A 25,000-nucleotide genomic window follows, 5' to 3' on the forward strand; every position below is an offset into this window, starting at 1 on the left:
CCCACCCTTACCCATGATTTTGGTTTTTAACTTCTTACTGGCATATTAAATACGTATAGGAAAAGTACACAATTACAAGTGTACAGTTTGATGTATTTTCACAAAATCCGCACTCTGGATAACTGGCACCCAGATAAAAATAGGGCATTATTAACACCCCCAAACAGCCCTAAAAGTCTGTACTACCCCCAAGGGTTACCACTAGTCTGACTTTTAATGCCATAGAGTAGTTTGGCTTGGTTTGAGGTTTACGTAAATGGAATCACATAGCATATACTGCGCTCTTGTGTCTGGCTTCTTCCAGCAGCACTGCTTGTGTGATGTTCCTCCATGTTTGTGTGTGACTGTGTTTTGTTCATTTTCCTCACTGTCTAGTATGCCTTTGTGTGAGTCTGCCATATACATTTATTTATTCCACAGCTGACCAGCATTGATCAGACTCCTTGCTGAGCTACCTGGATGGTGCTGCTATGACATTCTACCTCAGAGTGGGGTTCCTGGCCACAGGGTGTGCCTATGTTCTGCTTTGCCAGATACTACCAAACAGTTTTCTGTAGTTGCACCCATTGACACTCCCACCAATAACACATGAGAGTTCCAGTGGCTCCACATCCTCATCAGCACTTGGTGTCATCAAGCTTTTTCCTTTTGGTCAGTTTGGCAGGTGTCTGGTAGTAGCAATTTGAGGCCTCAGTTTAGATTTCCCTGATGGCAAATGAAGATGAACACCTCTTTGTGTGTTTATTGGTCATTTAGATGTCCTCTTCTGTGAAATGCCTGACGAAGACCTCTGTTTATTTTCTAGTGTTGTCTTTTTCTTATTGCTTTGTAGGAACACTTTATTCTGGATGCAAGCCCTTTATTTTCTGCTCTCATCCTGTGGCTTTTGATAAACAGAATTTCTTTATCTTAATATAAATCTCATTTATCATTTTTTTCCTTCATGATTAGTGCTTTTGTCTCCTGTTTAAGAAATCTTTGCACTCCAGGGTCATCAAGATGTTCCTCTATATTTTCACATAAAGCAGATCTTCAAGACCTGTGAAATTGACTTCTGTATTTAGTGTGAGGCTGGAGTTGTTGGCATGTTTCCATATGCACATCCAGTTATTGAAAAGGCCATCCTTTCCTGACCCCCAGTTTTGAGGTAAGTAATGATAGTAACTTCTCTTTGACTCAGGGTAGAAGCAGGTAGAAGGCATTCTGCTTTCTCCAGGTCTTGGATAAGGGTTGCACTTAGGACTATATATGTCATAGCCATATAAGTGGTAAGTAGTTCCAAGGAGAAAAATAATTCTGCTCAGGAGCCAGAAGGCAGTAAGGAGATCAAAGGAAGACCCTAAGGGCCAGAAGAGGTATATAGGTGTAGGTGGGGCATTCACAGGGAGTCCAGGGGGTGGTGCTTTGGCTTGGCAGGTATGAGACAGAAAATGGGGACAAAGAGTTGATTCTAACTTTGGGTCACAGAGACAGGGCAGGGCCCAGGCTGCCATCCCAGAGGGTAGGGCTCTAACCACAGCCTACAGGTGGAAATTCACTGAGAGGGGCTGGTGAGGCCAGCCTTCCCTTACAATCTGTGGGACCAGCCTTCACCCTGCCTATCCATAATGGGTTCCTTGGCCACCTCATCCACAGAACCCAAAGGAAGAAGGCAGTGGGGCACAACAAGTAGAGCACTGCCTCTGGAGACAGACCTCCTGGGTTGGCATCCTGGGTCCACCACTTCCTATCTATGTGACCCTGGGAATGTCACTTAACTGCTCTGTGCCTTTGTCCTCTGTAAACGGCAATAATAATAGTGCCTATTTCATACGGCCGATTTGAAGATAAATTAGGTCATACATGTAAAGTTCCTAAAACAGTGCGTGGCATATGGAAAGTGCTTAATAAATGTTAGCGATTGTTATCATTACCCTTGATGGATGAGTTCAGGTCCCCAAACTCCCTGCCAGAGCTATATGCTGGGCACCCATGGGGAGCAAAGTACTGAACAAGCCTCCCATGCCGGCTGACTCAGCCCTTCTCCAAGAGGCAAGGAGACCCCCTCCAGGTCCCACCCCAGCGAGGCACTGCCCTTGTGGCCTTCAGGACACTGACCCCACACCAGAGGATGAGGGGGAGATGCCCCCAAGGAGCCCCAGGATGTCTTCCTCCCTCCCCCTCCTCCATGAAGGTTCTCTCCATCCTTGCCGAGCCCAATCAAAGCTCACCTCCTCCTTGGAGCCCAGAGCTTCCTCCCCGCTGACCACCACAGCCCAAATGGACCTCTGCCAGCACTCTTAGCAAGGAACCTTGTCTCCTCGACTAGGACTGGGGTGCAGCTGGTACATGGCAGGGACAAATAGGCCTTCCTCAAGCTCTGAAGGTTACAGGAGAATCCACTCAGAGGAGGTAAAATGAACTCCTGCAGAAATAGTCTTAAAACTAAGAGATTCCAGATTAGGAGCAGGGGCAGCCAGGAAACCCAGTCAGGATCTGCTGAATGTAAAAGGAGAGGGGGCCTAACCACATGTGGCCCACAGAGCTGAAAGAAGAATGTGGTAATGAGAGAAAGGGGTAGAGCGGGGTCTAGAACAGCACAGCAAAAGGATTAGAATCCTGGGATTTCCCTGGCGGTCCAGTGGTTGGGACTTCACCTTCCAATGCACGGGGTGCGAGTTTGATCCCTGACTGGGGAGCTAAGGTCCCACATTGACTTGTGGCCAGAAAACCAAAACATTAAACAGAAGCAATATTGTAACAAATTCAATAAAGACTTTAAAAATGGTCCACATCAAAAAAAAAAATCTTTAAAAAAGAAAAAAAGGATTAGAATCCTTGTCCAGGACAAAGGGTGTCCACGTCAGCTGGCCCCTGGGCAGCTCTACTCCTGGGGGACTCCTGGCTTAGCCTAAGCCACATCTCACTGGGAGGATTCGTACGTGAGCCAGTCTGCCTACTGGGCTAGTGGGGCGGGGCCCCACAGGTGCCCACTGCATGAGTCAGTGGCATGGATGCCTGGAGAGGGTGCCCCAGCCCAGCCTCAGAGCCAGGAGCTGCGGGCGGAAGCCCGTGGGGTTCTCACAAGGATCTCAGTACCGCCACCGTGTGGACATGTTGGAAACTGCATAGGGCTACCAGTCCCGGGTTGCGGCTGGGCAAATGGAAGCTGAAAACCAGTCTACCCTCTGCTCACCAAGGAACTCGCCCTGGCATGGCTGCCTGTGATTACCTGGGGTGGGGGGGAACACTCTTTTCTCTACCCCAAAATGCCATCAGTTCTGTGAGCTGTCACGGCCACGTCTGCCCAAAGGGGCCACCTTTTCCTATCCTGCCACAAAGGTGATACGCGGGTGCACATCAGCCCTGGGTTTGTGCATGACCCAGGTGTTCAAGCAGCCCTGCAAGGCCCCTGATGCACAGGGATGGGATGTGGCAGAGGGGGCGGGAGAGAGCCATGCGCCCGATTCTTCACAGTGGGGTCTCCAGCGCCCGAAGCAGGCTGTCCTGGGGACACCGTGGCATGAACATGTGCACCCCGACAGCAGCACTGAGGCACCGGGGCAGCTCTGTGGGCACCGAGCCTTATTCAGCTACAGGACAGGGATGGACCAGAAGTGACTGCAGCTTCATCTGACTCATAAGCTCATGTAGGATGCTGCCAGGAACTCCCAGACCTGGCTGGGTGACATCCTCCAAGGGCAGATGCGAGAGCCAGTGGCATCAGTGACAACGTGGCTGCACAAACACCCTCAGGCTGCAGGTGCCCAGGGGCCCCAGAGCCAGTCTGCTACCTACATCCAACAGGGTGTCCACTGACAAGAGCCCCTGGGTGATCAGGGACCAAAAGCCAGCCTATTCTCTGCTCACCAAGCTGTGCTCCCCAGCTTGAGGCCCATCTCCTCAGAGAAGGGGCATCTTTTTCTAAATACACAAAGGCACTCTATGAGTTAGAATGGCTCTGCTCAGGGACACATGGATGCAGAGGAGAAGGAGCCGCAGGGCCAACAGAGGCTGTTCAAAACCCTGGTTGCATCTCACCACTCACCAAGCCACTGCTGATTGACTTTTGAGAAAATCCTCTGCTTGGTGTTTTGATTCCCTCTCATAAGTTGGTGAGTAACTTGCCTGTTCTGCTGTGAGACTTGCATGTCTCCTGTGACCTCGGTCAGAGGGAGTCGGGTCCTGTGCACTGGTCATCTCCGGACACTGTGACAGAGGATCAGGCCTGAAGGGTTGCCTCCCTCCGCAGCTTTAGAATACCATCTCCATCTCGACCTCTGCTAAGATGCTCACCCACCGAGGCCCTCAGTGAGTACAGCCAAGGGGTCTCCTCTCTGCTGCTCTCCTCCCCCCACCTCTGCCCCAGCACGTGCCTCTCGCCCAGTAAATGTCTTTGCTGACTCTGGGATGTGAGCAAAAAGCAGCAGTAGGAACCGGACTCCATGGTCTGCTGGGCAGAAGGAGGGGTGGATGGAGAGTTAGAGACAGGAGGCAAAAAGGGCATTAAGGTTTCATTAAGTTCCACATGAGCACCAAGGGTTTTCTGTGTGCCGATAACTCTGCTAAGAGCTTTATATACGGTATTTAATGTCCACAACAGCCAGTGCAGGAGACCTTGGTGTCTCCACCTTATAGATAAGAGAACTGAAGCTCAGAGTTCATACAATTTGCCCAAGATCACAGCTAATAAAGTGAAAGAGCTGTACCGCGAAACAATGATTTTAACCCAGGGATCACAAAGTCAGATACCTCCATGGCAGTGTGTGGATTGGGCCAGGTGAAAGACATCAGGGAGGGATGGGGCTTGTGGCCAACTGGAGTACACACCTGCCTCAGGGCATTCACATAGTCTTATCAAGCTGTGCCAGCCATTGAAGCCAGTACTGCCACTCCTTTCTCTTTTATTTGCCACCCCTTTCTTCACCACTGATCTTAACTGCCTCCCCATAAAAGCTCCTCTTCACTCCCACTCGCACCTGGGATGGTACAGGAGCCTCCTCCACGGCCTTTGTGCCTCCAGCCTTACCTCTGCTGGTCCATCTGCTCACCAGAGCCAGGCACTGTCCCTTCCCTGAGCACCCAATTCTACAGAGACCCACGCCCACCAGACATGCAGCACTCACAGGCCCCCGCCCCCCCCCCCGCCCCAGGGACCGTCACAGAGTAGGAGGAACAAGGACTTTGCAGCTAGACAGTTCTAGCTTCAAATCCCAGCTTTTCCAATGGCCAGTGGGGTCACCTTGGATAAGTTACTTAACCTCCCTGACCCTCAATTTTCTAAGGCGGAGCATCATGATGAGAGCTAGCATGCAGAGCCCTTAGGCACACGAAATGCACTCACACTTGTAAAGTGCTCAGCCCAGTGCCGGGTGCCCGGGAGGTATTTACCCCACATGGAAAACACAGGCTGAGAATGGGTTGTCACCCCCAAACCCAGAAAGTCAGGGAGGAGGGGGGACTTGCCCAGCTAATTAAGTGGAACACTCAGGTTTCAAATCCGTCAGTTTCTCATCTGCAAAATGGAGACAAACTCCAGGCACACATGGTCCTGCACAGACCTAGAGAAGATGCCTGTGGCAGTAATAGGTGCCCTGCATCTGCCCAGACTCATTAGGGAGGCAGGAGGGCAAAGAGGCCAGGCAAGTCCACAGCTGAGCTGATCCCCGCCCAGAGCAGGGCTGCAGGGCAGGGCGCTTTCAGCCCTTTCCAGACCCTGCATCTGATTCTCGGAGGCCCCACCCTCATCGCCACAAACATTAAAACTGCACCCACATTCCTCATTAAATATAACTCTGCTTGAAATGTAAAAGGATTTTTATGAATTTGCTTTTGAAATTACTAGACTCTGAGTAACTCTTTCAATTTACTACTGGCTATGATTTCTCTTCAATCATTCCTGCATATTCTGGAATTCATGACAAAAATCCAACCTACAAATTGTTTTCAAATATAGTGACATTTGTATGGATACCAAACTTAACAAATATTAAAGTGGACATGTTACTTTCTGAAGGCATTTAGTTAAACATTTAGCAATTTTGACACTTTTTCATATTTTTCAGCCCCCAGTTTTTCTTTCAAGTCTCCAGCATTTCCTGGGCCTTTAGAAGTCCGCCCTGGCCCCTGGATAGGACGGGATTGCTCGCGAAGCCAGCACACTGGCTCCTCTCCATCTCCAGACAGGCAGCCTGCCCCTGCAGGTCCAGCTGCAAGAGCGCCCGACCCCGGATGGTCCAGGGCATCCTTATTTGGGTAATTTTATTCTCACTTTGAAAACAAAATGATTTGCCAAATGTTGGATTAAATGTGATTTAATGCTTAAATCTTTATTGGAGTTCCATATACATACATTTACGAATGAGGCAATGCTTTGATGGGGCGAATGTTCTCATGTAAGGTTTGGAAATCAGGATCACTGTCATCCTAACCAAGCCTTACCAGCCCCTTCCATCTGGGGGCACAGCCAATTGCCCCCCCTGCTCCCCTCAAGTCCCCCAGGATGGGGCACCAGGAGGTGAAGCAGGGCAGGGCAGGGTGTGATGTGGCCTGGCACAGCCCGCCCAGCCACAGCGTTTTGTGACTCACGAGGGACAGTCCCCCAGTATAGACGTCACTCAGGGCCGGGCCCATTCAAAGCAGACTGGCCGAGACAAGTTGATTTGCCTGTTTTCTTGCACTCTGTCTGGGGCCCTTCCGAGCAGAGACCAGTTTTTTGAATTCTCTCTGCCATCCACTCCACTCCCTTCTCCACGCAAGAGGCAGAAGCCCTGGATCCCGACCATCGAGGAAGGAGGGAGAGGAGGGAAGATGCAGCTTCTTCACAAAGACTTCCACACACACCTCCCAAGCAGGCCACGAGGAGGGTCATGACATTAATTCCAAGAAAGGGAAGGAGGTAGAAGGACTGCACTGGAGTGGGTGAGACAGAAGGCGGGGAAAGGACTTTAACTTCAGTTGACACACTTTGATTCATTCTATCAAGAAGCAATAAAATAGATATCTTGGACGTGGTCATTTCATTCACGGTCATCTACATTAGGAATAATCTGTAAAGCCCTATATGTAAAGATAATATTTAATATTTATTGAGCACTTAGTGCTTTATATCGAGACTCAGTGAATCCAAAATCAACCCATGAGGAAAGTGCTATTATTATCCCTATGAAATTGGTGAGGACCTGGAGGCACAGAGAGGGGAAGTAACTTGCCCAAGGTCACACAGCCAGTAGGCAGTGAAGCCAAAATTCAAACCCCAGTGGTCTGGAGCCAAAGCAGACACTGGTAGCCATGACATTAGGCCATAGTTATTCTTAACAAAGAAGAGCCATTATGGTGAGGCTCATCATGGGGCAGTGTACAGTGATTAAAATTTATAAAGAATGTAAAAATATTAATGAAATGTGGAATGACATTAAAATATTTTTAAAATACAAAATTATACATGTATGATCTCAACTTAAAATGCCTTTTTAAAAAGAACTGAAAGGAATATGTAAATATATAAAATATATTTTAAACATATAAATGTATCTCAGACAGAAGTTGATCAAATATTTGTTGAAACTGGTAGATTATGAGTGGGCTTTTTTCCTCTTCCCATTTTTTTCTATATTTTCCAAACTTTTTAAATGAAAATTACTCTTTTCAGTTAGGAAAAAGTACTAAGGTCTGTTTTAAAATTATTTGCTCTCAATAAGTGTTTAAAAGAGAAATTTCTGAGAGACAAAATATCTAGAAGCAAGTTGTTTAAAAAAAATAGTGGGGAGGTTGTTAAGAAACTTTTTAAATTGGTAATATTCTTACAGCTAGGCCTCAGAACACTGAGAAGAATGTACAAGGGACAAGAAAATGGAATGAAGGATTCTATCATATGACAAGTTCAATGAGAAAATACGGAGTCTTGGCTGTCCTAAGTGCTAGCAAATGAGACAGGTAATTCTTGCCTTCTAGAAAGATCTTCTAATCCTCCTTCCTTGTCTTACAGATGAAGACACAACATGTTTTTACTATTAAATACATTCACCTCCTTGAAAAGTAAGTTCCCTTCAGCCTGTTAAAGCATCCTCCCTTGGGCAGATGCAGGCCCAGCGTGAGGTGGGGAGCCCTGGACCCCGAGCTCCCCTGGTTCCAGCCCAGATTCCGCCACCAGCCAGTTGCATCTCCTGGGCCTGTTTCCCCAACCAGAAACCAGCCAGACTTGTACAATCTCTTGCTCAGCATCCAGCTCTAACGTTCGGCTCTACGTTGTGTAAACGGCTAGAACAAATTGGCTAGAGATGGCTTCTGAAGACAGAAGGACCCTGGGTCTTGGCCAGGAGTGAGCCTGGCTAGTAGCCCTCAGGAGGCAGTGGCATCAGGGGAGCTTCTGCCCAGAGGCGCTAGGCAAGATGCAGATGCAGGAAGAGAGGCAGGGCTGGAGCAGAGTGAGCTGCCCAGAGTGGGGAGGAAGCCAGCCTCCTGCTCCCTCTCCAGGCCCTCAGTTAGGCAGGCTCACGCTGTTCTCCGGCTAATTGTGTCTGAAGCGACCAGCCGTCTTTCTCCCCACTCAGCAGCAGCAGCAGCAAACAGCTTCTCCATCGCCAACCCAAGACCCTGCACAGCACAGGGCACATTCTACTCTCCTCCTTACATGGGCAACAGAGTCCAGCAACCTCTGTGTCCAAGGAAGTGCTCCAAAAATCATGCATTAAACATGGGACTGAAGCCAAGCTGGTTAGGTCTGGATTCAGAAGGCACACGCTTGCTCCCACCCTTTGCAAGAGAATCTGCAGGGAGCTTGCAGATTTCTGCGCTACGCCTCCCACCTACTGAATCAGAATCGCAGAGGGTAGGACCTGGAAACAGCGTTTTAAACAAGCTCCCCAGAAGGGCCTGATGTCCCCAGAGTTTCAGAACCACTGGCCTCGGGCTTGCTTGTAATCTCACATTCCCTCATCTACTAGGGTGTCCTAAGAGGCTGGAAGTGAGGAGGAAGCAGAAGGTGGAAAGGGGATGCTACTCCCCAAACTGATGTGACAGAGATGTGCCCGAGACCTGGGGCCAAGTGTCCATTTCAGAGGGGGCGGGCCGGACCAGGGCCTACGGGCAGCAGACAGGTCCCCCGTAGGCCTCTCCTCCCACCCCGCTTCCTTTGTCAGTTTCCACATGCATAAACACACTCAGTCAAGCCCAGTCACTCCCCTCAGAATTTGCTGTATCTCCATCCACAGTGCTCCTGGACCCGACCTCAGCCACCGTCCACCACGGCTCTCCCTCTCCCAACAGAGACCCCACCTGCCTCATTACTTAAATAATCTTTATTTCTCATGCACTAGGAAAGATGGGATTGTATGAAACACCGCACTTCATAGCAAAGGCCTCGGTCCAGAACACAACACAGGGGACCAAGTGGGATCCAGGTCTGGTCAAAACTCTGGGGACCATAGTAGGGATACTACCCTCGGGGCTGGTGGCAGATCCAGGACCCTCCAGCTGCAATGACCCCAGACACAGCACAGGGCAGCTGCCCCCTCCCACAGCACAGGGCAGCTGCCCCCTCCCACAGAGGCACAGGAAGCTGACACCAGGGGAGCACATGGACCAAAGGAAGGACGGTGAAAGCTGCTGGGCCGTGACTTGGCAGAGGTGCTGGTCCAGCACCTCCGGGGCCCGAGCCCAGGCAGCCAGGGCTGTGACTCAGCCAATTCTACCTGCCGCAGATCCCTGGCAGCCCGTGCCCACAACACACGTGTACAGGCCACACCTGACTGCCCCTCAGCCACATAAGCAAGACAGAGGCCCAGACTCAAGCCCCAGCCAAAGCTCAAATTTGCCCAAGCCAGGACCCCAAGGGCCAGAGGGGCCAGACCCCCACAACCATCCCTGGCTCTTGTGGACACTCAGATGCCCGCAGGACAGTCAGCCTTCAGAGGATCCTGGGATAGGTCCACCAGCAGGGCAGACCTCAAACCTGGGCCATCAGGTGCCACCTGAGCCAAGACAAGGGTAAAGCGGCTCCTGGGCACCATTTTCCCTGGGTGGCACAGATACAGGTAGAGACATGCAGGACAGAACAAAGAAGAACAGACACATGCAGAGACCACAACAGGGCGGGAGGGGTCTGAGGACAGAACGTGGTCAAGGTGTCGAGACGCGGGGGCACTGCGTGGGCCGGGCTCACTGAGGCCCCGGGCTCATGGTGATGCCCGCCTCCTCCGGGATGGTCTCCAGCATCTCGCTCTGCACGGCCTGCGTGATGAGCGCCAGCTCCTGGCACAGGGTCTCATGGCGGTAGCCCACACGGATATCCGGCACATTGGTGCGGCGGATGTCATTGCCCTCAGGGCCCTCCTTGGTATAGTTGGGTCCCAGCCAGTGGCTCTTCACCTGAAGGGGCAGGATAATGGGCAGAGCTGCAGCCAGCTCTGAGGGGCCAGGACCCCTGGGACCTTCCCAAAATGCAGAGCTGGGGAGGAGAGGGGATGCCAAGGGGGTGCAGTACCTTGTGGGAGAAGCCACTCATGAGCACACTGTTGCGTGCCAGCTCGCACATGTCGCAGGAGCTGAGCTTCCACACCTGGGTGGCGATGCTGTACTCCTCCATCAGTGGCTCCTGCACAGGCCAGGTTCCCTCAGGCGGGTGGACCAGGCCTGCCACCCGCCCCTCCCATGGACTTGCCACGAGGCATGCTGCACTCCACCAGCAGAGGGCAGCACCAGCCCCGAGACCTGCCCTATCCGGGCGGCCTTCGTGTCCCAGGACACCCGCCCACCGGGCTGCCGCCTGTGCTGACCTTGGTAAAGTGGAACTGCAGGGGATCGTCGGTGGACAGTGAGACCATGAGCCCGCGGGACAGGTACTCAGGTAGTGGGTTCCGGTGGTAGCTGAGGAAGAGGCTGTTGTTGCTGAGCGGGGACATGGCGATGCCAATCTGGGCCAAGTAATACAGGTACTGCAGGACCGGGGCCTGGGCAGGCAACAGGGAGGGCAGGCCTGTCAGGTGGCCTCCAGGCTGGGGAGGACACCTGGTTCTGGGGGTTACAGGTCACAGTGGGGGACAGGGGGCAGTCCAGGCTGGGCCTGAGTTGCAGAGGGCCGGTTACAGCCAGAATCCAAGTTGGGGCCTCAGTGTGGAGGCTGGGGTCCAAGCTGGGGAGGAGGACCAGTTGCTGAAGAGGCTTGAAGGGCTGGGAGGAGGGGAACCACTGGGAGGGGAGGCTGGGGTGCAGAGCCTGACCTTGCGCAGAAGCAGCCCATGCGAGATGTTCTCAGCCAGCATGAAGGCCGACACCAGATGGTGGATGGGCCCGGCCTCCCCACAGTGCGGCCTCAGCACAAACGTGTGGAAGCCCCTCTGCCTGGGGGGCGTGAAGACAGCGTCGGGTCCCAAGCCTGGCTCGCCTGGGCTCCTGAGCCCCCACCCAGTGACTTTGTGGGCCTAGGACCAGGGAGCAGGGGTAGATTCTTGGCTGCGAGGGCTGAGCCACAGAGCCCCGAGGGCAGAGAACCCATCCGATCTAAGACTGGGGCCAAGAGGTGGGTCAGAGATCTGGTGGCCCCAGCCCAGGGCAGGCCCAGAGTAAGGCCTGCTGGCTGAGAGCCGGCAGGGCAGGCAGAGACACGGCACCAGCGGAGCCCAGGGGCAGGCACCTGCGCAGGTGGTTCAGCATGGCCATGTTGACGAAGGTGTAGTACAAGTAGTAAGCATACGGTGGGTTGTCCTCCTCCACCCAGGCCTCGGGGAGGGGGCTCTCCAGGTTAAAGATGTGGTTCTCAGGCTTGGATTCATCATCCACGCTGTCAAAGCCGTCCACCTGGCACAGAACCCTGGGGTCAGGTCCAGAGCCACAGCCGGGCCTGAGGCAGTGTCCCCCCCATACCCAGCCCTGGGCCACGCCCTCACATGCTCCAAGAAGAGGTGCAGCTCCGGGTGGCTGGCAGGATGGATGGTGGCCTCAAACAATGGCAGGAAGATGTTCTCCAGCATCTCCTGGAAGTTGGCCAGCTGGCCCTTGGTACGGTACACGTCACTGCAGGCGAGACGAGCGCACACAGGTATGTGCAGGTCAGGGCAGAATCACAGAAGCACTTTTGAGCCATACTGGGTGGGCCGGGCGAGACAGACTGTGAGTGGACCAGGGAGTCCCTCCTGTTCCGAGGGCTCGGCTGGGACAGGGGAGGGTCAGCCATCCCAGGAGGGCAGGAGGAGGCCCTGGCCTCTTGACCTCTGCCCCCACGTTCCCTCCCACTCCAAGGGACACTCACAAGAGGCGGGGCACCTGCACGAGCCAGCGCACGTTGGGAGAGTGTACACGGTGCATGACGGCCCAGCGCGCCAGCTTGTCCCACTCGTCCCTTGAGCGTCCGTAAATGGAGAGCCGCAGCTCAGCGTTCTGGTATTTGCTCTCCTCCAGGTCCGACATCACCTCCTGGGACGTGCGAGGCAACTGTCACCCTCAGGTTTCTCACCGGTCACTGTCTTCGCGCCCACCAGCTGTGCTCAGCCAGACCCCTTCGTGCCTCTCCCCCACCCTCCCCACCCACCCATGCAAGCCCCCAGCTACCCAGTCAGGGAGGGCTGCCCCAGGCCGACGCTGCCCCTCCCTGTATGTGGGCCCTGGCAGCCCCTCCTCCTTACCTTGATGATGTGAGCAAAGTACTTCCCAGAAACCCTGTTGTCGGTCTTGATGAAGATCTCTCGGAGGACAGACTCCCCAATAGGGTTATATTTGGCATTGAACTTGTCAAAGCGATGGAAGGTGTTCCTGTCCTGGGGGAGAAGGGCAGGCCCAAGTCACCCCTGACCCCTGGCCCGCACACTGGCCCAGCCCCTCAGCCCCTCCACCACCGGGACGGACCGCGTGCATATCGAGCGTGTCCACACTCAGGTCGTAGGCAGTGAGATTCATGCTCTCGAAGACCTCCCGCAGCGTCTGCTCACGACCCTGCTCCATGTGCACGATCTCCTCCAGGTGCCGCTTCATCGCCCGTTTGATGAAGCGCAGCAGATGCTTCTGGTTCATGCAGGACGAGGCATGGATGTGCGTGTCCACCTGGGGGGGAACGGGGACTGCTGGGTCCATGGGAGGCCAGGACAGTCCGGAGCCTGGGCGGTGAGATGGGAGAGGACTCTTCAAACTGGATGCTGCGTGGGGACCCAGGCCCTGGAGGGGGAGGCTGGGCAGAGGTGCAGGGTCAGGCTTGGGGGTGAGGGCCCACCTTGCGGATGTTGTAGAAATCTCGGTGTGGCACCTTCTTCTGGGCGGCCAGCTCCTTCATCTCATTGAGCAGCACGTGCATCTGGAACTTGGAGCTCAGGTACTGCAGCCGACGGTAACAGAATGACTTTCTGGGCAGAAGGAGAAGCAGGCAGGGGCTCAGGCCCGCAAGGAGGCACCTGGGAGGGCCTGGGTGGCAGAGCAGAGGGAGGAAGCAGGAAGGTGCAGGCCTGAGGCTGCCAAGGGGGCAGCAGATGACAGGAAAATCTAGGACTCAGTGACTGAAAGGGTGGGAGACAGGGTGACAGGTGTCTGGGGCAGGGCTGGGGCTGGAAGAATCCGGGCTGGGAGGGGAGCCGAGTGTCTGGGACGGGCACAGACTTACATGGGGCCATTGATAATCAGAGCCATCAGCACATTGACATCTGCCACAAATTCCTGCAGGTCGGGGTACGGCAGCTCCACCTCTGAGCAGCTGGTGGGTAGGGGGAGCTTGAGTGAGGAGAGCAAGCCAGGCCCTGTGGGCCCTCCCGAGCCGATGCAGCCCGCCACAGCTTCCCCCCCAGCATGCCCCAAGCCCCTCTTACTGCTCATCGGGTTCCCTGCGGGTGTAGACGTGAACCACACCCTGCACCATGCGCAGACCCAAGCCCAGGTCCCCCGGCATGGTGCTTGGCTCACAGTGCTCATACGGGTGCTGCTCCAGCGCAGGGGGGTGCACTGGGGCATCTGCAGGGGTGACAAGGGTGGAGTCAGGGCCAGGCCTCTTCCAGGCCACCCACTGCCTGGCCCAGAAGCCCCAGCAGGACAGGTCCTGCCCCTGCCTCCACCCCTGCAGGCCAAGAGGCTGGAATGAACTCGGGTGTGGGAAGAAGCAGGCAGGCTGAGGTTCTTGGGCACCAAGCTCAGGGAGCCTGGGATACCAGGGCACTTGGAGTAGGACAGGGATGGGGGGTCCCACCAGCGGACACAGGGGTGTCTGGGCCCTGCTCATAGGTCCGTGTCTCCAGGGGCTTCTCGGCCAGCTGCTGCAGGTACCGGCGGGTGGTGGGGCAGAAGCTCTGCAGCGACAGGGCCATGTACTTCTCCCGGATGAAGAGTGCCCGCACCACACTCTTGGCTGCATCCAGCAGGTCTGTGAATGGCACCTGGAGACGAGGACACGGAATCACTCTCCTTGGTCCCAGTCCCAGACCCAGACCCGGCTCACCCTCACCTCTTCCCTGGGCCTTGACCCCAGAAACTCTCAGACCATTCTGCTCTCAGCACAGCAACTAGCTTCCAGCCAGACCCTCTGCCCCTCCAGCTTCAAGAAAGAGAAACACCCTCTCTGGCCTCTACCCCCAGCTGCCCAGACCTGGGGAGCCCACCAGGAACCAGGCGACGGGGACACTCACCCCACACTTCTCCTCCCCGGAGATGGTGACCCGCTGAAATTCCCGCTCCAGCACCACATCTCGCTCCCACAGGCCCCGGTCGCCCTGCCCCTCACGCTGCTCCTTGTAGAGCCTACAAGTGGAGGGTACGAGGGAGGGGCTGGACACAGCAGTGGGACAGGCCCCAGCCCTGCATCCCGCGCACCCCTCTGCCCTCCTCACTGGAGGTCCGAGTCACTGTCTGTCTTCAGGAAATCTTGCTTGGCCCGAAGCAGGATGTCCGGCTCCAGCCTAGAGGTGAGAGGAGTGAGAGGTCAGGCAGCTGATGAGGCCCTTGCTCCCAGGTCCCTGCACTGTACTAAGTGCCGTGCATGTGGTGTCACTTGTGGTCCTCACAGGGATGTAGAACCCTATGCCGTGGGTGCTGCTCTTGCCCCACATCAGAGATGAGAAAGCACACCCAGAAGTTAAGCAACATGTTCCAGGCCACGCTGGTGGGTAGAAGACGGAACCAGAACTCAGCAGCCTGACTCCAAAGCCTACGCTTCACACCACTGCTGTGTGCCGCCTCCCCAGGGGGCCCCAGAGGGAGGACTGGTTGGAAGAGAAGAGAGATGGGGCTCTGAAAGCGTCCGGATGGAGACAGAGGGATGCTGGGCAAACTATCCTGTGTCCCTCCCCCCCAACCCCACGCTTCCTGTGCCCCCGACCCCATGGCGGCCTGGCTGTGCCCCCCACCCCATGGCGGCCTGGCTGTGCCCCTCACCCCATGGCCGCCTGGCTGTGCCCCTCACCCCATGGCTTGCCCCTTGAGGTGGCCTGTCTGGCTCTGAACCTGGGGGCTTACTTGACATCCTGGCTGATCTGCCGCTCCAGGCGCTGCCGCCGCTCCTCCAGCTGCTCAATGGGGCTCTCCTCCGGGAACTCGTACGGGGCGCTACGGAGCTCACTCTCAGCCAGGGAGCGGCTGAACAGCTCCTGGTGGGAGGGAAGGAACGGTCAGTGTGGCCTAGCCATCAGGGTCTGGGGATGGGGTGAGGGCACAGGAGCTGGGGGTACCTGGTACAGGCTAGGGGATCAGGGCACAGCCAAGCGTGAAGTAAAGGGACAGGTGAGGTGGAGGAGGGGGGAGGGGAGCAAAGACTAGGCGTGGCGGCAGTGATGGGGGGACACAGGGTGCGGTGTCAGGCGATACCTCGGCGATCTCCTTGCATTTGCCATCCATAGACGTGCGCAGGTCGAGCGGGAAGTGCTTGAGGCAGGGGGCAGGGCCTGGCAGGGATCGGGCAGACTGCAGCGGAGGGGCCCCCAGCCCACCCCGAGCCTCTGTGGAGACAGTGATGCAGGGTCAAAGGGTGAAGGGCAGGACCTGGGCGCACTGGAAGCCCTGGGCCCCTGTCTGCCCCAGGCCAGCCCCGGAGAGAGGCCAGTCCCCACTCAGAGGCTGAGGAGTGAGCCCGCATGTGGACCTCACCTGCAGTCTGGCACGGGGACCCCTCACCCATTCCAGGCTCATGGGTGGGGCCACGAGTCTGCCCCTAGAACAAGTGGATTCATTCACCCCAGGAATAAAAATCTGAATCCTGGACTAGGGGCCACCCCATCAGGCCATGAGAGAACCTCCATGTGAGTACCTGCTACAGGCAGGCACCCACGTGTCCATGTACACACACACACACACACACACACACACACACACACACTCTCTCTCTCTCTCTCTCTCTCTCTCTCTCTCTCTCTCTCTCTCTCTCCAGGCGCTCATTAAGGCCACAGCAGCAATGCCAAGTGCACAGCTTCCAGGGCAGACAGTCCAGGATCAGACCTGCCTCTGGACCAGCAGATCCCCCTCTCAAGGGCCAGGGTCTGTACCTGATACCCTAGACCTACAGAGCCTGGGGACTCTCTCTCTCTCTCTCTCTCTCTCTCTCTCTCTCTCTCTCTCTCTCCAGGCGCTCATTAAGGCCACAGCAGCAATGCCAAGTGCACAGCTTCCAGGGCAGACAGTCCAGGATCAGACCTGCCTCTGGACCAGCAGATCCCCCTCTCAAGGGCCAGGGTCTGTACCTGATACCCTAGACCTACAGAGCCTGGGGAAGCCACAGCTGCCACTCAGCTCTGACCTGGGGACCAGGCTTTAAGGGAAGAGGAAGAGAGGAAGTGGAAGACCTGGTTGGCAGCAGGAACCGTACCTCCTCCCTGGAGGCCTGCCCTCTCCCCCAGGACCCCAGGGCTGCCAAGATGTGGCCTGGCCCCAGCCTGCCCCTCCTACTGCTGGCTGCCCCTCCAAAGGGAGCTGCCACAAACAGTCTGCGCCACTCAGAGGCCCCAGGATCTGGGCCGGAGGCCCTGGGGAAGGGAGTATCAGAAGCCAGAGTCTCTCTCCACGGAAGGAAGAATTCCTCAGCTTCCAACAGGAGGCTGGCACTAAAGGCCTTGAAGCTGATAGTCTAGAGAGGCTGCTTGAGCTCCCAGCCCACCCCAGAGGACCCTCCCTGGGCTCCCCAGCCCCACCCTCCCAGCAGGAAGCTCTCCCAGTCAGCCGTGGGGGGTACTCCCCTCCAGCACCCTCCTTTTCCCTCTCCACTGTGGCTCAGGATGGACTAGAGGCTCTAGCAGGCAGCATGCCTTGAAGTCTCTGGGCCCACTTCCCAATACCCCAGAGTCCTGTCCTAAGGCTGGACAAAAAGAAGAGGGGGTGCCTGCCCCAGATCCAGGACCTAGCCCCCCCTCGCCCTGGTGCCTGCCTGGGCCCTACCTGCAGTCAGGCAGCGCCGGCCAGCAGCCCTGTGCCCCTTGCCCGCCTGTTTGCTGAGTGGAGCTGCAGCCAGTCCCCCAGGACAGCTCAGGGGCCGGCACGGGCTGTACCAAGTGCAGCTGCATGCAGGGGAGACCCTGGGATGACGGCAAGCAGGGGGCTGGGGAAGCTCAGGGGAGTAAAGAAATCAAGGGAAGGAGTATCAGAGTTGGGAGATAAGAGGAACCCCCAAACTGAACAGGCCCTTAACCTCTACAGTGCCAGGGCCCAGCCCAAAGTGGGGCCCCCAAGGGGGAGGAGCAGGGCAGGCCGATATGGGCAGGGCAGGCTGGCAGGGAAGGGACAAGCCTCCTTAAAATGCTGTGCCCTAGGGGACAGTGTGTAGGGCCTGGCTAGCCAAAGAGTAGGAGGGGACGAGCAGCCCTCCTCACCTCCATACCCAACAGCCCCAGGCCAGCTTCCTCTGCCCAATGGCCTTGTTTTGCTCACCACTGCCCTCTGGGCCCCTGACTACGGGGTCTCTTGGGAGAGACAGGGCCCCTGCTGGGGAGAGGAACTGGCTGGCAGCCGGAGTAGAGGCTCGGTCCAGGAAGGGACCAGTTACGGAGCTTCCCTGTTGCCCAGGGGACTGGTTCACGGCCCCCTAGACCTCCAGCCCCTGTCCAAGCCTATCGTCGGGGACAGACTGCCCAGGAGAAGAGGTTCAGAAGTGGGACTAGAATTTGGAGGACTTGAGTCTGACTCTGTTCCCAATTACTGGCAAGTCTCTACCTTCTGGAGGCTTCAAGTCTGCCTATAATGGGGTGATAAGGGGTCCTGCCCTGCCTAGCCACAGCTGCTATAAGGCGCACAGAGATACAGCTCTGCAAGTGTTCTGGAAAGTACCATCATCTGTGATTATGAACTCCTGGGACCCTCCAAACACTCCCCACATGCAGTCCCACCCATTGGGGGCGGGGGGAGCTTCTGGGTCCAGCGCAGGCCAAGGCAATGAGCAGTGAGGGTGTGAAGAGAACAGAATTGGCAGAGTGGGAACACTGTCTCTTACCTGGAAGAGGGCAGGGCAGAAAGAGGAAGGAAGATGGGCACCAGCTCTGCACTCAGAGTGTTAAGACAAAGCCTAAGGCCCTTGCTTCCCCCAAGAACCCTGACCCTACACGGCTCCTCCCCACTTCTAACCCCCTCCAGAGAGGCTGACCACAGACCTCCAGGGCTGGTGTGTATTGGGTCAGCAGAACTGAGTCAAAGGCCCTAATCTCAACCACCTCTCCTAGCAGGGTGACCCAGGGTCTCCACAGAAATGCTGGGGTGACCAGGACAGGTTCTGGCATGCAGAGCCATCCCCCCAGCCTGCCAAGCCACCACACAGGGCTGCCAGGGTTCACTAGAGATGACAGACAGGCAATAACCTCCATACTTCCTGAGGCCAGGTCTAGAAGACCCAGCTGCCTGCTGGTCCCTTCTCCCAGGGTCTGTGCCACAGCACCACACACACACACACACACACACACACACACACACACACACACACACACATACACACACACGGCGTGGGGAGGGGTGGTCAAAAGCCAGAGGAGGCTACTCCCCAGCCATTCCCACCAACTCCAAGATTCTTGCCAACCTGTCTACCCACTTGACCAGAGCCCCTCACTCACTGCCAAGGCTGCCCCGGCAGGCAGAGAGGTACCCAAGGCTTTGACCCCCAAGAATCAGATGCTCCCATCATGTGACCATCCCAAGGTATACAGATCTAGTCTCAGGGGACACACCCTCTGGAGGCACAGACCTGGGCACAGAGAACACAGACCCTCAGGCCAGCACAGAACTCAGGCCAGCATCTTCAGTAGCATAAGAAAACCAGGAGGTAGGCATAAGCAAAATCAGGTTACAAGTACAGGCAGGTGCTCCGGGGGTGGGGGCACTGGCTTGACCTGGTCACCAAAGTGGGGGTGCTCTTCCCTTAGCCACAGGCCTGGGAGCAACAGACGGCAGGTAGCTATCCCTCAACAAGCACGGACCCAGGCATCCGAGTCCTCAGGGCGGTGGGCACAGCTGCACCACGCTGCCAGATCCAAACGGTGCAGAGATGCCTACAGGAGTGGGAGCCAAACCAAAGAGTGCAGGAGCACCCGCAGGCTGGCAGTGGCCCCAGCCTGAGCCCCCGCACGGGCCCAGCCCAAGGACACCCCATACTTCTGAGGAAGCTCACAAGACAGATCAGGAATGAACAAACTGCAAACAATAGATACAGTTGAGCCCCTAGACCCTGGATGCTAGGCGGCAATAAGTATGCCCTAACATCAGACCCCCAGTAAGGGGTTCAAGATCTAGGATCCTAGAAAGAGTAACTAACTGCAAGAGGACAGCCTGAGCCTGCCTGGTAAAGGCACAGCCACCAGCAGTGTGGCCAGTCTGAAAACTAGTCAGTCCCACACATGCCCCACTCCATTCACACACACTCCACATGCAGACAGTCTTAGCACATCCACACGCTGACACGTGTGCAAATACACTCTTGCTGCACCCACACCCATGCCCACTCCTTGTTACAGAGGACAGCATCCCCGACACAGAACTCTGTCACCCTCCACCCCACCTCCCTCTCCACACCACCTCCCAAGCCAGCTGTCCCTGGGAAGGGGACAAGGGGCACCACTGCAGAGAAGGTGCAGGAGAAGCCCCCCTCCTGAGGGTACCAGTGGCCTGGGAGAGAGGTAGGGGCAGAGCCAGCCTGAGGCCAGGAAGCACACACTCACCTGGTACTGCAGAGGAAGCCTGCAGGCTGGCTCGCTTCTTAAAGGGATATCTGGCCTTGGATTTGCCGGGGCCAGATGAATAGGATGCCATGGCTCCGGCCGCAGAGACGGCGGGGGGAGTCTGAGCGCACCAGCGGGGCCTGGCTCTGCCACATCCAACCCCTTCCTCCGCCCCGCCCCCAGCGGGAGTGACTGATGCAGGAAGCAGAGGCCCCGCAGGCGGAAGAGGCCCTGGCCATGATTTCTGATGTTGTCTAGGCAACCTCAGGAGGGGGGCCTCCATCCCTGCCCCTTTATCCCTCCCTTCCTCTCCTCAGTCCCCGGAGTGACACGGATGGTCGTGTCACTTGTTTCCTCACTTCCCCTGGGGGGTGGAAGTGAGAAAACAAGATGGAGAAGGGCAAGCCCCAACACCCCACGAAGCCCTCAGGAGCCCCTTGCCCCTTGCCCCTTGCCAGGGCTCTGGAGCAAAAGAGTCAAAGTCCAGGCTAATTGGTCCAGCCAGACAGGGAGAAAACAAATAGTAATAGAGAGGGATCCAGCGCAAGCACCCCCAAGCTCAGAACACTTTCCTCTCAAGGCCAGCGGATTCCATGAAAATCCAGCCCCTCTGGGGCAGAGTCCCCTTTTTTCCTCGTCTGACCCCCGGCCCCAGGGGTAGCCCAGCTCGGGGAGGATGGGGTAGAACTGAGAATCCAGCCCAGTAGGGAGGAGCCTGTCTTGGGAATATTCCACTGTCCACAGAAGCTACCCTCTAGGAAGGCAGGGAGGCCAGGAGGCAGGGACTTCTCTGGGGTCTGGGAAAGAGACCCCAGCGGCTTCTGACTTTTCCTTCTGTCTTTCCACACTCAGGCTCTGCTCTCCAGGCGCTCCCCGGGAGGAGCTGTCCGCCTTCCGTAGGTCTGCAGTCTGTGCCCACCCTCTTGTCACCCTGGACACTGCACTTCTCTGTCCCAGAGACCCTGCCCTCCTTCACACGCGCACACACTCACCTGAGGCCATGCTGCCCAAGCCCTGAGGGGTACCGGGAAGTCTGCTCTCCAGGGTCTGCAAAGCCGGGAAGCCCGGTCGCGAGGGATGGGAGAAGGGCTGGGATCCAGACCCCGGCAAGTCGCTCCAAGGGCCCCTGCCCTGGCACTGATATGGGAGAAGTAAGGCAGTCTTTCAAAATTGCTGGCTGTAGGGAGGCGGACCCCCGCCGACGTGGGCCGCTGCACTGGCCTTGTAGACCCCGGCGTCCCGACCCCCAGCCCCGCACTCCAGAGGCGGGCAGGCCACGTGCTCCCCAGAGAGCGGGACCCGGAACTCGTCTGGGCTTCTCTCCACACTTTCTGGGTATTCGGGTCGGACTCGGGTAGCTGGACTGTGGGGGAGTCACGCAACAGGTGCAACCCCACCGAAACCTCGCCAGCGCCGGCGCGCTTCTCCGCAGCCCCAGGCCCCGCCAAGTCCGTGGCCCCGCCCCTGCTCGGGCCCTCCCCCGCCAAGCCGGCCCCGGCCCCGCCCCCGCCATTTTTCTTCTTCCCGGCGCCACGTGGGCAGCCGCCACTCAGCATCCGCCCCGCAGCTTCTTGGGCAAGTACTGTGCGTCAGCTTCCTCACCAGTAAAGCGAGATGGGGTAATCGCAGTACCTCACTCAAAGGGATTATTGTGAGGATGAAACGTTAAGCACCTTTGCATGATACCTGGCACAAAGCCAGTGCCCAATAAAAGATAGCTATTATTATTGTGCCAGGGTTCTCTTTTAGCATAAGTCCTTCCCGGCAGGCGTAGCTAGGCAGGGTGTGTCCTGCAATTCTGACTCCCCTTCCCACATTTATTTCTGTATTTGTTGGTCAAGAGCTTAGGCTCTGTAGCCAGTGTGGTTCAATTCCAGACTCCTGCTACTTCCTGACTGCCACTGAGAATGTTAACTTCTCTGTGCTTCTATTTCCTCTATAAAATGAGTGTAAGAGACCCCACTTTATATGGTAGTTGTTAGGATAAATGAACTAATATAAGTTAAGTGCCTGGCTTGTAGTTACTACTCAGTTAATGTTCCGTAATATCATTGCTGTGCTCTGGCCTTGGTCCCCTGTTGACACTCTCAGAGGTTGATTCACCTTGCAGTCTATAAAGAAGGGGTGCTGGGCTATTTTGGGGACTGCAGATACCCCACACAACCAGAACCCCTACTCCCAAGTGGCAGAGAATCCTACTTAAAGGAAACCTGTGGGAGAAAGGCCCTATAATGTCACTGCACATAATTAAACGTATTAGCAGCTATTAGTCTATTCCTGTGTCTCCACCTTGTGGGAGCCCTTTGGCCCCACACCCAGTTGTACTAATGCTGTTTGTCCGGCTCCTCCCAGTTCTCACCACCCCAACCAAATTCCTTCCTGAACTCTGCCTCCTCCCCTCCTACCCAGACTGGATTGTGGACCCTGAACTCTATTCTCTACCTGTACCTGGTGTTGCCTCCATTGATCCCTGTCTACTTACTGCTCTTCACCCTGGACAAACTCAAAAAACCATGGCCTCCGTAAACATGGGGGGGGAAAGTTCACCTCACAAAGAATCAATAAAACTAAAAAGAGAACAAGGAGATACCATGTTTACCCATCAAATTAGCAAAGATTAAAGGAAAAAAAAATCCTAAAGCAGGCAAGGGGGTAGTTAGTGAGATGCGACACACACATATCCTACTGATGGTCGTAAAAAACATTGATATAATCTTTCTGAAAGCCATTTGGCAACATCTACTCAAGAGTCTTAAAAAGGTTCATATTATCTGATCCAGTAATTCCACTTCCAGGAAATTGTTCTTCTAAAAAGCGCTGCAAGAAAAATATGCACAAAATTGTTCATAACTGCAATGTTTATCACATAGAAAGGTTGGAAACTTAAAGGTCCAACAATAGGAAAATGTTTAAATTATGTCATATGTATACAATGAAATACAACCATTAAAAATCGTTCTTGAAGAATCTCTTAATAAGGTGAAAATGTTTACAATGTAAAGTTAGGTGAAAAAAATGGATGCACAAATCTGTACATACAGTATGACCCTAATTATGTGACATATATGCATAGAAAACAAACACATCAAAAAGTATAACAAATGATTATCAGTGAGTGGTGGAATTATGGCTTATATTTATTTTCCTCTTTATACTTATTTGCATTTTAAAAACTGTCTACAATGCATATCCATGATTTTTATAATCAAGGAAATGGAAAGCAACAAAAGTCTATAAAAATCTGTAATAGCCTCCACATCCCACCTAGTTAAGACTCTCCTATGTCTTAACCCCAGACTAAATTAGTCGTGGGGCCTTTAGGAATTTTGAGGCTGTTGGGCTCTCAACATTGAATAATAAAATACATCTCAAAATTAAAAATCAAGTCCCAGGTAACCATGTAGAAGGTCATCTATATTCTGATACAATGCAAATTTTGACATAACTTTAAAGGGTGGTATCTTGCATTGGGCCAGGTCTTTTTAGGATTCCCCCTTAATCCAGACCTACCTACCTGTTTACCTACCTAACCAGCCCATAGGTGGCAATTCCTGCCCTCCACCCTACCTAGGAAAACCAGTTCACTAGTCCCTTCATGCTCCTCCCTAATCCCATCGACAACACACCCTTCACCCTATAACCCTCCCCTATTTCTAGACTTTCAGTATGCTGTCCCTGCTAGGAAGTCTGCCCTGATTACAGCTAAGCCTCAATCTCCCCACCTATACAACATCAGCAAGAATCTTAGTGGGGTTTCATTGTCTATATAGAACAGTTTGAGAAATGAAGGAGTGAGTCATCCTCTCCTACCTCCAGCTGTTTTCATATTGGGGACTTAATGTTGTCTTTGAGCCTCTGGGATCTTCCCTAGCTTGAAACCAGCTTCCTCACTGCCTAGCCTGTACGCCAGATGGTTCCTGGAATGGCCCTCCCTGAACCTTAGGCCCCCACTGACAATGCACTCCTTAATTCTCTGAAGAACTGCTTCTCTTAGCTTCTCGCCTGATGCTCACCTGTGATGTCAGCCTCCTACCAAGGTCAAACCACTTTCAGCAGATATTAGACTTGGGAGAGAACACCTGCAGCCTCAAAAAGATCACTGGCCATGAGTTTCCTAAACCAAACATTATGCCTAGATCCTTCTAGAATCAAGCTGTTCAGCTCTCTTTCTCAGCTTCTCCCAGGAGCCAGTCCCCCACCCCAGTCACCCCGCATTGTTTATAGCACCATGCAGCTGTATCCAACCATATTTGCTTATAAGTCTTAAATGGGTTTTAGCTAAACCCTTTGTCATTCAAGGCCCTTCACTGGCTAGCCCCAATTTTCCTTTCCTGTTCTCGTCTCCCAGCCCTCCCCTCCATGCACTTTCCACTCTTTTACTCCAGTCCAGTCATACCAAACTTCCCAGTCTTCTCTGAGCACTTTGTACCTCATGCCTCCATGCTTTTTCTCATGCTCTTTTCTCTCCTCCAAATATCTATGCCCCATTTCTATTGTTGTTCTGCTTCTCTGTTGAAAGTCTGTTCATTTTAAAATTTTTTCCTCCCTTCTTCTACTAGAGAATTTATCAATTTGACAGTGAGATGTGCAATTGTCTTTTCTACCAGGGGTAGAGGCTGGGTTTTAAACAGCTCTGAATTCTCCAGCACTAGCACAGTGCTCCTTTAACTAAATTGTTTCCCTGTGCATTTACACCAAATCTTTCTTTGGACTGGAAGGCCCTGAAGGGAGTTCCTCTTTCTTCATGCCCACCCCCCAACCCCAGCTGGGACAAGGCTTTACACACAATCCCTACCACTGGGTATAAGACAGATCCTGAGACTTCCCCTTAACCGAGGAAGCAGGATTAAATTAGTTGGAAAACAGTGGGTTTTTTTCTTTCATTCAAAATATTGTAACTATTCAAACAATAAAGTCTGTTGCTAAAGAAG

At 54.6% G+C, this 25,000-nt stretch overlaps 1 protein-coding gene and 1 long non-coding RNA gene across 8 annotated transcripts; one reads left to right on the plus strand and one right to left on the minus strand.

Annotated features, from left to right (window-relative positions):
* Positions 1–6,317: 6,317 nt before the first annotated feature.
* On the minus strand, positions 6,318–24,957 carry AMPD2 (adenosine monophosphate deaminase 2). 7 transcript variants are annotated; one of them, XM_007106475.4, is made up of 18 exons: positions 21,062–21,180; positions 15,751–15,881; positions 15,403–15,533; positions 14,778–14,846; positions 14,577–14,688; positions 14,141–14,327; positions 13,767–13,908; positions 13,565–13,654; positions 13,181–13,310; positions 12,820–13,014; positions 12,600–12,731; positions 12,227–12,390; positions 11,865–11,991; positions 11,612–11,775; positions 11,199–11,319; positions 10,755–10,928; positions 10,463–10,573; positions 6,318–10,347 (listed from the first exon to the last, which is right to left on the minus strand). In XM_007106475.4, exons 1-18 carry the CDS (start codon positions 21,069–21,071, stop codon positions 10,138–10,140), a joined length of 2,400 nt encoding a protein of 799 aa, XP_007106537.1. In that variant the 5' UTR covers positions 21,072–21,180; the 3' UTR covers positions 6,318–10,137. The 7 variants fall into 7 exon arrangements, 6 of the variants coding, with proteins under 6 accessions (XP_007106537.1, XP_028342676.1, XP_028342678.1 ...); XM_028486875.2 differs by lacking the exon at positions 21,062–21,180 and adding an exon at positions 20,070–20,614; XM_028486877.2 differs by lacking the exon at positions 21,062–21,180 and adding an exon at positions 17,311–17,325.
* LOC129391936 (uncharacterized) lies at positions 10,822–12,520 on the plus strand. The gene is made up of 3 exons (XR_008616842.1): positions 10,822–10,910; positions 11,846–12,016; positions 12,376–12,520. It is a non-coding gene; the product is annotated as an uncharacterized lncRNA (long non-coding RNA).
* Positions 24,958–25,000: the final 43 nt, after the last annotated feature.

The sequence above is a fragment of the Physeter macrocephalus genome, unplaced genomic scaffold, assembly GCF_002837175.3.
Source record: "Physeter macrocephalus isolate SW-GA unplaced genomic scaffold, ASM283717v5 random_1050, whole genome shotgun sequence".
NCBI classification, from domain to species: Eukaryota; Metazoa; Chordata; class Mammalia; order Artiodactyla; family Physeteridae; genus Physeter; species Physeter macrocephalus.